General features: G+C 43.4%; 1 protein-coding gene across 1 annotated transcript in view; it reads right to left on the bottom strand.

The window, feature by feature from the left end:
• obscnb (obscurin, cytoskeletal calmodulin and titin-interacting RhoGEF b) overlaps positions 1-13,120 on the bottom strand; it is a gene marked incomplete at both ends in the record, with an annotated part of 121,911 nt that overhangs the window by 88,151 nt on the left and 20,640 nt on the right. Inside the window, 11 exons of the mRNA XM_080546549.1 lie at positions 5,036-5,302; positions 6,362-6,628; positions 6,839-7,108; positions 7,470-7,739; positions 7,983-8,249; positions 8,379-8,645; positions 8,834-9,100; positions 9,263-9,532; positions 9,688-9,954; positions 12,304-12,408; positions 12,715-12,876. Coding sequence (XP_080402675.1) covers positions 5,036-5,302; positions 6,362-6,628; positions 6,839-7,108; positions 7,470-7,739; positions 7,983-8,249; positions 8,379-8,645; positions 8,834-9,100; positions 9,263-9,532; positions 9,688-9,954; positions 12,304-12,408; positions 12,715-12,876 — 2,679 coding nt within the window. The remainder of the gene's footprint in view (positions 1-5,035; positions 5,303-6,361; positions 6,629-6,838; positions 7,109-7,469; positions 7,740-7,982; positions 8,250-8,378; positions 8,646-8,833; positions 9,101-9,262; positions 9,533-9,687; positions 9,955-12,303; positions 12,409-12,714; positions 12,877-13,120) is intronic.

Raw genomic sequence — 13,120 nt, 5'->3', positions numbered from 1 at the left:
AGAGCCAGCCAGACAGACAGACAGACATACATACATACATACATACATACATACATACATACATACATACATACATACATACATACATACAGACAGACAGACAGACAGACAGACAGACAGACCAAGACCAAACAAAGAAACAGATACAAAATCCTCAAGGAAAATACAGAGCATTGTGTTTGTTCTTGCATACAAACTACACAGATAAAATGACCTTTCAGAAAGCATCAGATAATACATTTGCATTATGATCAACAATGATTGAACATCTAATAAACTTTAAAACCCAAATGTGGCTGTTTTAATATTAATTGAATGGCATTCACCCTCGCAGAACTTGGTATCTCTGCCTCTGCAGTCTCCTGGTTTGCATCCTACCTGGCTGACTGCTCTTACCAGGTGACGTGGAGAGGATCACTGTCCTCTCAACAAGCCCTCACCACTGGGGTCCCACAGGGCTCTGACCTAGGGCTACTGTTCTCCCTATACTAAATCTCTTGGCTCTGTAATTTCCTCACACGGTTTCTTCTACCACTGCTACGCAGACAACACAACATTTTACATTTTTGGCATTTAGCAGACGCCTTATTCCAAAGCAACTTACAATCAATATATTGGACTAAGCAAGTGAATCATCATTGGTCGAGTTCAGTTGTCATTGAAATGGCAGTGGTCTTACCAAAGATGTTGTATATTGAGGAGATACACTACTCCCTTGATATACAATTAGTTTTGTGAGTGACAGGGAAGATCCCATGTCCCATGTACATTTCTAACCAATTACCATGCAGCAATAGATAAGTGTCACTGACAGACTTCTTTGCTAGGACCAATCACGTGTTTCTCGTGATTGCTAATATGGGACAATCTGGATCTAAAAGATGTATAGTTAGATTAAAAAATCAACTATAAATAGCTCTTGCCAGAAGGTCTATAAAGCTTTGCTTTCACGGAAATACCAGGAAAACACAGGAAACACATTCATCTCCTAACCTTGAATCACTTCAGAAACCTCCACATCATTGGCAACCATTCCTTGAGGGATTTAAAGTAAGCTACATATGGATAGACAGCAACACCAGAGAGACAATGGTTTTGCACAAATTGTGCATTCTTAAACACACTAATCCTCCTACCCTTAATCTGGAGACTGGCAGCAGTCTTCTGGTCTCCACACACACAGCTGTAGTCTCCACTGTCCTCTGGCAACACTTTGCTGATCAGGAGTTCACTCACAGAAGCTTTCTGCTTCATCTGGTACTTTTCTCCAGACGTCAACACCTGTGTTCCTTTCCTCCATTCCACAGAGACCCCAGGTTTAGAGAGCTCACAGTGCAGGGTAACACTGCCCCCCTCCTCAGCCTCCTGGCTCTTCAGCTCTTGTTTAAACGTCACAGGTTTGGCTGAGGAACCATTGGTGGGTTAGTAGAACATTGCAATCAATAATACAACCAGTTCATCACAGAAAATACAATACCCACAAAGCTGCAACGTACACAATGCAAATGCAAAAAATCAGTCGATGAACAACAACACTTTGAATCAAAGCAATATGAAAGCCACTGACACAAAACACTGAAACAAACAGACGGATGGATGGACGGACAGACTGCCAGACCGACTGACAGAGAGCCAGACAGACAGACAGACAGACAGACAGACATACATACATACATACATACATACATACATACATACATACATACATGCATACATACATACATACATACATACATACAGACAGACAGACAGACAGACAGACAGACAGACAGACAGACAGACAGACAGACAGACAGACAGACCAAGACCAAACAAAGAAACAGATACAAAATCCTCAAGGAAAATACAGAGCATTGTGTTTGTTCTTGCATACAAACTACACAGATAAAATGACCTTTCAGAAAGCATCAGATAATACATTTGCATTATGATCAACAATGATTGAACATCTAATAAATTTTAAAACCCAAATGTGGCTGTTTTAATATTAATTGAATGGCATTCACCCTCGCAGAACTTGGTATCTCTGCCTCTGCAGTCTCCTGGTTTGCATCCTACCTGGCTGACTGCTCTTACCAGGTGACGTGGAGAGGATCACTGTCCTCTCAACAAGCCCTCACCACTGGGGTCCCACAGGGCTCTGACCTAGGGCTACTGTTCTCCCTATACTAAATCTCTTGGCTCTGTAATTTCCTCACACGGTTTCTTCTACCACTGCTACGCAGACAACACAACATTTTACATTTTTGGCATTTAGCAGACGCCTTATTCCAAAGCAACTTACAATCAATATATTGGACTAAGCAAGTGAATCATCAATTCACCAGTCGTAGCAGGAAGAGAAATACCGTTGTTGTGATACAACAAGAAATATATATGTTTTTTTCAAACACAGTACAAGGGGGGAAGTAATTTTAATTAATTTTGTAGACGGTTTTAATCCAAAGCGACATACAATTACGAATTACAGGGACATTCCCCCTGGAGTAACTGAGGGCTAAGTGCCTTACTCAAGGGCACACTAGTAGTGGTGTGGTTTCAGGCGGGATTTGAACTCACAACCTTCCGATCACAAGTCCAACTCACTATCCACTAGACCACCACTACCCCGCAAAGTAGAAATCTTAGGAGTCATAGTATAGGGGGAAGCTGGTGTCTCAGGAGACACAGTGCTGGGGGGTAGTAGATGTCTCAGGAGGAGCAGTTAAGGTGTAACCTGAAGAAATGGGTCTTCAGTCTCCGGCGGAAGATGGGAAGTGACTCTGCAGTTCTGACAGCCGTGGGAAGCTCATTCCACAAGTAGGGAGCGAGTGTAGCGAAGTAAACCCATCCTTTCTTCCCCCCCCCTCTGACTCACAGGTGGCAACATGTGTCTCTGTGTGTCTTGCAGACATTTCTGCTTGGATGTCAGCCCACCACTTCAAGCTCAACCATAACAAGACTGAGCTACTCTTCCTCCCTGGGAAAGCCAGCCCTCTCCAAGACTTCTCCATCATAGTAGAGAACTCTACGGTGACCTCCTCCCAGAGAGCCAAGAACCTTGGGGTGATCCTTGACAACGACTTATACTGTGTGGCAAACTTCACATTGACAGCACGCTCCTGCAGATTATTCCACTACATACAACATCAGAAGGATATGTCCATTCCTCATCAAAGAAGGAAGACAACTCTTGGTCCAGACACTTGTCATCTCCCACCATGACTACTGCAACGCACTCCTGGCCGGGCTCCCCGCCTCCACCATCAGACCTCTGCTGCTCATCCAGAATGCTGCCGCCCTTCTGGTGTTCAACCTCCCCAAATTCTCCCATGGCACCCCTCTCCTTTGACGCCTTCACTGGCTGTCGTTAGCGGCTCACATCAGATTCAAGATCCTGGCGTTCGCTCACCGGGAGGCAAAGGGAACAGCCCTTTTCTACTTGCAAGCAACGGTCAGACACACACCTGGCCGTTCAATCCGTTCTTGCACTTCTGCTGGCCGACTGGCACCACTGCCTCTGCATGGATTTAGCAGTCACACTACCCAGTCATGGCTTTTCACTGTCCTGTGTGGCAACCCTGGGCCAGGGCAAAGGGAACCTCAGCACCACGGACAGGCTACACCTTAACTATCTCTCCCGAGACCTCTCCCTTCCCTCTACTCCCTCTACAGTTTCTTGTAAACAATAACATAAACAAATTAAAATATTTTTGCATTATGATGGCCCCTGGCCTTAGCATAGATAACGTTTTCGTGCGATGACTGAGGGATAAATGATGACTGAGGGATACATAATGACTGAGGGATAAATGATTCACATATAAATGTGTTAGTTGTAAGTCACTTTGGATAAAGGTTGCTAAATGCCAAAAATGGAAGGTAATGTAACAATTCTGACAATAATGGTACCAAGTATAGAACAACAATATTTTGCACAATGACATCTGTCTTCCTACCCTTAATCTTGAGACTGGCAGCAGTCTTCTGGTCTCCACACACACAGCTGTAGTCTCCACTGTCCTCTGGCAACACTTTGCTGATCAGGAGTTCACTCACAGAAGCTTTCTGCTTCATCTGGTACTTTTCTCCAGACGTCAACACCTGTGTTCCTTTCCTCCATTCCACAGAGACCCCAGGTTTAGAGAGCTCACAGTGCAGGGTAACACTGCCCCCCTCCTCAGCCTCCTGGCTCTTCAGCTCTTGTTTGAAAGTCACAGGCAATGCTGACAAATAATTGGTGGATTCAACATTTAGTTATTAATGTCAAAAGTAATTCACTTGCTGTACACAAGATAACATTGATGACAGAGTTGTGCACCATTGACACAAAAACAATGAAAAACAATGAAATAAAAAGTGTCTGTATTTTCCGGCATATTTGGACCATAGTAATACATAGCACTGGGTACAATACATAGCACTGGGTGCCAGTATGTAACAAAAATAACATCCATATAACACAACAGCAATGTTAACTTGAGGAATCACAGAGTAATACTCTGTAAAGAGTATTATTATTGTATTCAGTGAGAAATACCAGTTTCCACTTATACCTGAAGAATATAAGCTGAAGAACATATAAGCTGAAGAACAGCTTCTACCACAGGGCCGTCCAGGCCCTGAACACAGCAAAGACCTAGGTTCTGGGCCCTGGACAGTCTGGACGGATTGATGGCAGCTGCTGGACTGAAAAAATCAGGTGTAGTGCTGAGGCACAAATATGTACTTTTCAAGCCTGCAAACTGCGACACTTTAAATAAATGTGCAATAACACTATTGTGCAATATGACAACCCTAGTCGTCTATCTGTACAGTATAGTACAGTGGATAGTGTACATAGCCTTTATTTATGTAAACCAGCTCCTTCCCTTCTTGTGATTTTTTTAAAAGTGTTTTTTTTTCTTTCCTAACACCAGGGGAGCCACCCCTCCTACATTTCGTTGTTTGGTACCTGTACTGTAGCAATGACAATAAAGACCATTCATTCATTCATTCATTCATTCATTCATTCATACCTGTATCTGGAAAAAAGACCAAATAAATGTACCCCTACCATTGACTTTTATAGCTGCTGTTGTCTTCTGGTCCCCACACTCACAACAGTACTCCCCACTGTCCTCAACCTTCAGATCTTTTATATGAAGCTCAACAGAGGCACCTCTCTGTTTCATCACATACTTGTCTCCTGCTAGGAGATTCTTAGCGCCCTTCTTCCACTGAACTTTGACCCCAGGCTTTGATAACTCACAACAAAGAGTGACGCTCTCCCCTTCCTTGGTCTCCTGGTTCTTTAGCTTCTGTTTAAAACTGACAGGTAAGGCTAGAAAAAGATGAACAGGCTTCAATTAAGTCATCCGCTTCACCATTAATCTCCAGTCGTCATGAAGCATGAGATGGTGGGAAGGAATGGATAGGGACGGTGATCAATTGTTGGTGATCAAAAGGTGAGAGGTGAGGTAATCAAAGAATGAAATCCTTCCAAAGTGCACAAAGGATTAGGAACATTCCAGAATGGACTGTGTAGGTTCTTTCAGTCACAATTAAGGACCAAAACAAACAGTTCTTTCTTATTTCACTATGCAGTGACAACATAGTAGCAAATATGAACGTTGCAATCATGAGCATGAGGCATAATGGATCAAACGGCAAGATTGTGCTGAAGGAAATTACTAGGGCCGGTTTCACAGACAAGGCTTAAGCCTAGTCCTGGACTAAATCACACTTTCAATGTAAAATCTCCATTGAAGATGCTTTTTAGTCCAGGATTAGGCTTAAGCCTTGTCTGTGAAACTGGCCCTTAGTAAGTCTTACAATACCAGCTAGGAGAGACACTATAATAGAACTTAGTGAACTTTATAATCCCACAAAACATAATGTAAGGGATGTGCAATGGGTCATCAGACTTTTGAAAATGAAGACAGCTAGTAAGATTTCCTGTAAAGCATACAGCAAAATCAAATACAACTTTCCAAAGGATATTAAAACCAACAACACTATTGGTTTTGGTAATGAAATCCTCTCTACACACAAACAGTCTGGAAGGATTTGGGAAGATTGGAAGGATAGCAAGGAGGTTAGAAAGATCCAACAAGTAGAGACTTACCTTGACCCTTCCTTAAAATGGTGGGTAATAAACCATTCAAAACTCAACATACATTTCAAAGCACTCTAGCTATGCACAGAAACACTCATGGTTCTTTTCTTTTTTTTACAGTGCTTTTAACTACTACATATTGGGTATAAGAAGTTATTGTGTAGAGCTGTAGAATGATTTCAATGAAAGGTAATAGACTGTATGTATCACTTGCTTGGTGATCTTGTGATCTTGCTTGGTGATCTAAGCACTGTAAAAGGAAAAAGAGAGATATCAAGTTCTTACCTTTGACGGTCACCTTGGCTGTGCTCTTGGCAGTGCCCACATCACAGGAGAAGGTGTCGTTGTCTTTGTCGTCCAGCTGTCTGATGACCATGCTGAGGACGGTCTCCTTCTGGGTCATCTCATAGCGACTCCCGGCCTTGAGCTCCACACTCCCTCTGTACCAGGTGACCTTGGCAACGGGCTGGGCCGTCTCACACTGCAGGGTCACGAAGCCCTCCTCCTCTCCCTGGCTGTCCTTCAGCTCACTGGTGAACTTGTGGATGGGCTCTGAGAGGAAGGGAACAAAGACGAGGGCTTTGAGGCTATGCTTCCAGGTCCCGTTTGATAGTTAACACCAGATCTGGCTCAAAGATTGAATACTTACTTAATATTTGCTTGCTTGACTCAAAATATTTTATTTTTTTTACCGTAATATAAACAATTTGCATTCGACCTCTGAAAAGAGGGAAAGACTGTGGAAGTTTTGCCAGGGCTTACCTTTGACCTCTAGCTTGGCCTTCGTGGTGGCCCCTCCAACGACCTCACAGCTATATTCCCCAGAGTCCTTGGCAGTGACGCTGTGGATAGTCAGTTTCTTGACCCTCTCCTCTTGGCTTATCTCATACTTTTGGCTCTTCTTGATGGCCTTCCCATCCTTGGCCCAATTGACAATAGCACTGGTTTGTGTCACCTCACAGCTGAATACAGCATCTTCCTCTAGGCCTGCGCTGACGTTCTGCAGCTCCCGCGACACAGATAAGGCTTTGCCTGCAACAGCATTTGTATTGTTTTACTTTTTGTGAATGTTCAATTACAAAATGCTTACGCTCATAGAGAGAAAAGTCAACGTTGAATGTGTGCAGGGATGATATTGTGTGAAGGAGTATTATTTTCTAATGAATTAACCGATGTATGAAACTGTGTTCCCTACTCCAAAAATACGAGACACTCATAACACTCCTCTATTACAGCCACACGTTTCACACGACCACAATCAAGGTTTCAAAACTCAACCGTCGGCTTTCATTATCGCACATTTGTCCATAAAGGTTCTGTCAATCTTGCTAAACCCATTCAGATCCATGCCTGAGGCTTTATTTCATTCTCTTTAGCAATACAGACGGCTAACCTTGGACTAATAATATAGTCTCTGAGTTGAGGTCCTTGATGTTGAAGACCACCTTTCCAGCATCAGCTGTGGTCACATCCTTGATGGTCAGCATGTACTTGCGTCCTTTACTGGAGACTTGGAAGCGTCCTCCGTTGGCCACAGTTTTGCCGTTGAGAGTCCAGGAGCACTCATCTGTGCTCTCCCTTGATAGGATACACTCAAAGCTGCATGTCTCTCCCTCATTCACCTCTGCTGACTTCAACCGCTTGGTGATACCGATGCTCACTTCTACATCAATACCAGAGGAATAACTTCAATCATTTGTCACAAGGTATTTAATACCAACAAATTAACTGCTGTACAATATCAATATATAATTACCAATATCTGACAGTTGAAAGCATAAGAACAAAAACAAAAAGCGATGTAGGATGGTCTAAAAATGCATCCATTACAAACAATAAAACTGTCATTGAGGTCCGAGTACACAGTGCATCTTGGGCCATGGGCAATATACATTGACATACGAACCTCTCACAGTCACTTTTGACTTGGAAAGCTCAGTTCCGAGGTCGCAGGTGTATTCCCCTTCGTCATCCTTTGTGACATCCTTGATGATCAGACCCAGGGACTTCCCTGTGTGCAGCAGCTCATACTTAGGACCAGCAGCCAGAACTGTAACATTTTTCCTCCAGGTGGGTGAGACTCTGGGCTTTGAGGCCTCACATGCAAGCGTAATCATGCCTTTCTCCTCTCCCACCACATCGTCCAGAGACTTGAGGAACACCGCCCGCTTCTCTGGAGGAGTCAAAAGGAAAAACAAGACTGAATCCCAGGACTAGTCAAAGATGTTTCATACTTCTCCCTTGAGTTCCACTTCTAACATATTGACCAGTAAAGACTAGGCCATCTTCTAAAAATCCTTACCTTTGACCTTTAAGGTCACCGCCTCTTTGACTTCCCTGACTTTAAAGGTGACTGTTCCCCCGTCTTCGGGCGCTAGGTTCTTGAGTGTGAGCGTGTGCACTTTGCCCACGTGTGTGATGGTGTTAACCTCGTTGGAGAAGAGCGCTTTGTCGTTCAGCAGCCACAGCGCCTCCTCGTCAGCGTAATTAATCTCACAGGTAAACACGGCGTCGCTGTCCTCGTCCACCTCTGTGTCGTTTAGGTGCTGAGTGATCTTCATTTCACGAACTGCATTAAACCACAATCCATAGAGAAAAAAACACCATTAAACTAGGATATGGGTTTATTTTCTGACATGGACGTTTCTTAAATGAACCATCAATTCTCACCAAAGTGATGTCTCACGCCATTCAACAGTGAGTATATGGATATTTGAACTTGAACACATCGCCCCCAAAGAGCTAAAAAAAACGTACCTTCGACTGTTAGAATGGCTTTAGTCTCAGCAGGGCCTGACTGACAGCGGTACTCCCCGGTGTCTTCTCCAGTCAGTGCTTGGATAGTCAGCTGAGCCCGCACCGCTTCCTGCTTCAGGCTATACTTGTCTGACGCTGCTAGGAGTGTTTGACCTTTGAACCAGGTCACCTCTTTGGGCAGGACAGAGAATTTGCAGCTCAGGGTGGCTGAGCCCTTCTCCATGGCCTTCACGTCTTTGATGGGCTCTACCACTTCAAGAGGGCGCTCTTTGAATCAAAAGGGAAAAACATCAAACGCCTCAGATTTTGGGGGTAATTAGATTTGATTGAATTATGGTTTTGTCTCTCAAGCCATGTAGCATGCTGCTATGGTAGTCTGGAGTAACTGTAAGGTTCCATGCGAATAACCTGGCTGGAGAGGCCTCTCACCTTTTACAGTGAGCTGGGCCACAGTCTTGCTCTTGCCAGCAGTGAATTGCACAAGACCCGTCATGGAGGCCTTGGTCTTCTTGAATGTGAGGCGGTGCATTGTGCCCTCTTTCTCCATCTCCACGTCGGCGCTCTCCTGCACAACTACCCCGTTCAGGGTCCACTTAGGAGGCTTGACTGACTCCAAGCTGATCTCCACTTCGAAGAAGGCAGCAAAAGGCTCTGTTACCTCCACAGCACTTAGCTCTCGCACTATGCTGATGGCTTGCTCTGGAAGGACCATAGGTACAGAGGGTTGTATCATTAATGTCAAATTTATTGTTTTATGATGATGTATCTAGGATTTTGAATATTGTAACCCACTTCAAAGACCCACTCCAAAACCATTTTGGGATGAAGTCATTTTTCTCCACCAATCTCTTTACCTTCCACCAGCAGTTTACAGGAGGTCTTGTCATCAATGGCGTCACAGGTGTAAGTGTCCTCATCGCCGTCATCCACGTCGTTGATGGTGAGTTTGCGGTACACGTCTTCACTGGTGATCTCATGCTTCTTGCTGGGCTTGATCTCCTTCTTGTTCTTGTACCACTTGACCTTGGCGCTGGCACGAGATACTTGGCATTCCAGGTACCCACGGTGTTTATACATGGCTATCTTATCCCTGAGTTTCTTCACAAACTGGACAGGCAGCTCTACAGTGATAATAACATCAGCATCTTAGCAGTGCAAGCCACCGTCAGGAATACCACAAAAGAATATCACGGACTACGGACAAAGCCCAAAACAGCACTAATACTGTTAACGCAGAAGAGAAAGCATCGGAAAACATATCTGATCATTTTGCTGTACAGCCACATCCAACATAAAAGCTTTATAGCAGGAGACAATAAGCAAGAAGACAACAAAGGCCTGTATTGGAGAGTTTTGAGTGTATGACTGTATGAGTGTTCTCTAAAATGTTTTTCTCTGCAGTGACTTCAACTTCACATCTGTCAGGAAATGACGGTGCCTAAAATACGATTAAAGGCTACCCCCAACAACAAAACCATGTATTGCTAACAAAATGGGCAAATAGAAAGGGGCAAACAAAACATTTACTCTGAAATAGAAAACATGAGGAAACAGCAAATCATCAATCGTGGGAATCTGTTTGTCCCGTCTGACCACCAAGAGTGGTGGACCCTGGCAACACCTCTGGACTTCATCTCATCAAAGGAAGGTTAAAAACACTCGACTGAAGAGTTGCTATGCAATCCTTTGAACCACTCTCTTACTGAACTTGAACCTGAACACATTATTTAAAAGAGCTCTAGAAGAAATACCAAACCCAAAGAGTGTGACATCCACAGCAGTCAATGTCAAATGCCAGGAGCCTCTGTAATATGCTCCGTCACAACTCTGGTGGATGATTCCATTGATCCATACCTTACATTAGCAGAAGATGAAAGATGATGCAGCGCTATGTCTTTTGTGCCAAGCAACAGGGTTGGGTCTTATAGGTCATGGACATCTTCTAACCAGGTTGCCTGTCCCAGAGAACAGTTTTCTTTCTTGTAACTTTACCCATCTACATAAACAAACCAAGGGGCTCAGATAGCCACTTGGTTGTGAGGACCAAAGAGCTACTTGTTGACTTCTGAAAAAAAGTAACCTGTACAACATCTGTATAACCCTTTTCCTCAACAATGAGCAGATGGAAAGAGTCAACATTTGAGTGCCTTTGAACGAGTAGTGGCTTTAACAACCTTGCCAATAAAACACACTACTACATCTACAAAACATGCGCATGCAACAATGACCGAAACACCTCAATGTAGACCCTAAGATACTACACACCATGTGTGTGAATCTGACCTCATTCCTGGCCTGGTATGGAAGGCTATATGTGAGCAAGAAGAGAATGTCCCAGGGGATAGACACCTTTGGGTCTGAGGTCTGTAAAAAAGCAGTATGCAGGTCTCCAAAGAGTCTTCTCACTCATAATGAATGAAAGCAGAGACAATTGCCTATAGGAAACAGCTTTCTATACAACCTCTTTGGATCATGCCCTCTTGGCCAGAGATACAAAATATCAATCAAAACATGTTATACCACCTGTTAACCAACAGAGGCAGTTCTATAGCTACAGCCATCACACTGGGGAAACAAAATAATCCTTCAATGTAGATTCAGCAATATGATGTAGTCACAGACTTGCGCAACAGTCAAAGAAGGCTTGAACAAGGCTTATCGGCAGGGGTGCACATAACTTTTTGGGGCCAGTGCTCAGAGGAGCACCTAGGGATGCTGCTTGGTGCTCCCCGAGCTCGCGAGTCACGACCCGTCACACAGGATGGATGAAAAAGGGATACATGGATAACTTATATTAGCAAAACGACATTTATTCATAAATAAAGATGAACGAACAAATGATTGTGTGCAAAACAAAATAAACAAATGCAAAATCAAATGACTGCTCTTGCATGAAAGTCTGTCAGACTCCTTTAAACACAATGAAATCAACTGACATCTCTTTAAGCACTAACTGAATGTCTGTTCTTTAAACACACTGAAATAAACGGACATCTCTTTAAGCACTGCTCTGTTCTGTAAACACTGAAATCAACTTTTTTTTTTTTTTTTTTTTTGGTGCGCAAAAGCGCCTCCATGCGGCTGATCTGCCGCGCAGCATGCATTTTGGCGACGCATGCGCACTGGCGCACCAGTTATGTGCACCCCTGCTTATCGGCCTTATTTATCACACACGTATCACATTGCATTGCTGTGCCCATGCCAGATGCCTATGGAATTTTGCTTGTTCCACAACATGCCTATAATGACTGCTGCTACTGAATTCTGTTAATTGGCACGTTTTTTTTCATGACCAAAGCTTTACTACTGAACTTGTTATGTTTATAGTGACATGCTGGCCTGAGCAAGATTACTTCCATAAGACTATGCAATAAAGGTATTGTGTATTGTCTACCATGTATTGTAAGTTGTGTCCTATGGCCATATAATTGTATGGAGACTGCATGCTGGAAATCTACTAATTTCAGTACCTTTCACTTTCAGTTTTGCCGTTGAAGAGGTTTTCTCAGCTGTGAATTTAATCTCTGCCACATCCTCTGGCGTCACAGACTTAAACAGCAGCACATAGGTTTTACCTTTGATGGAAAGAAGAACACAATGTTATATATCTGTACACACCGATGGCTTGCACTATGCACTATTCCACTATCTGGCTGGATGCCAAATGCATTTCGTGGTCACTGTCCTTGTACCATGCTAATGACAATTACATTTAATCTGAATCTGAATCTGAATGTTGATAGATTCTGCTACTGAATAAGTCTTGATGTTGAACAATAATGATGTTGTAGAATTCAAATATATTTTCTGACAGTATAGCTAAAATGTACTGCTAAACATATACGTGGGTGGAAGTTGAATACATATATGCGTGACCTCACCCTCTTGTCTCATCTTGATGTTGTCACCGGCTTTGAGTTTGGTGTTGCCTTTGTACCACTGACAGTCGACGTCGTCGTGAGAGATTTCGCAGACAAACGCAGCACTCTCCTTCTCCATCACTTCCACATCCTCCAGCTTTTTAATTACCTTAATGTCTCTGGCTGTGGAGGGAACATTAGAAGCCAGACTTTTAGAGAGCCTTTCAAACAATGCTACTAATGCTGAATGGAAAAGTACATTCTTTTGAACAAATGTGACAGGGTCTAGGCGTGGGGATTGGGGATTACTCACCCAATCCACTGCATTGCAGTATTTTGGCTTGACTAGCGAGTTTGTGTTGAAATGTATTTCCACAACAACATTGAAATGTATTTCCGTGCTTCAAAATAAAATGTCTGAACATTT

This window comes from Nansenia antarctica, assembly GCF_963989245.1.
Source record: "Nansenia antarctica genome assembly, chromosome: 16".
Classification (NCBI taxonomy): domain Eukaryota; kingdom Metazoa; phylum Chordata; class Actinopteri; order Argentiniformes; family Microstomatidae; genus Nansenia; species Nansenia antarctica.
Note: the sequence above shows the minus strand (reverse complement) of the source record. Positions and strands in the feature narration are given on the sequence as shown.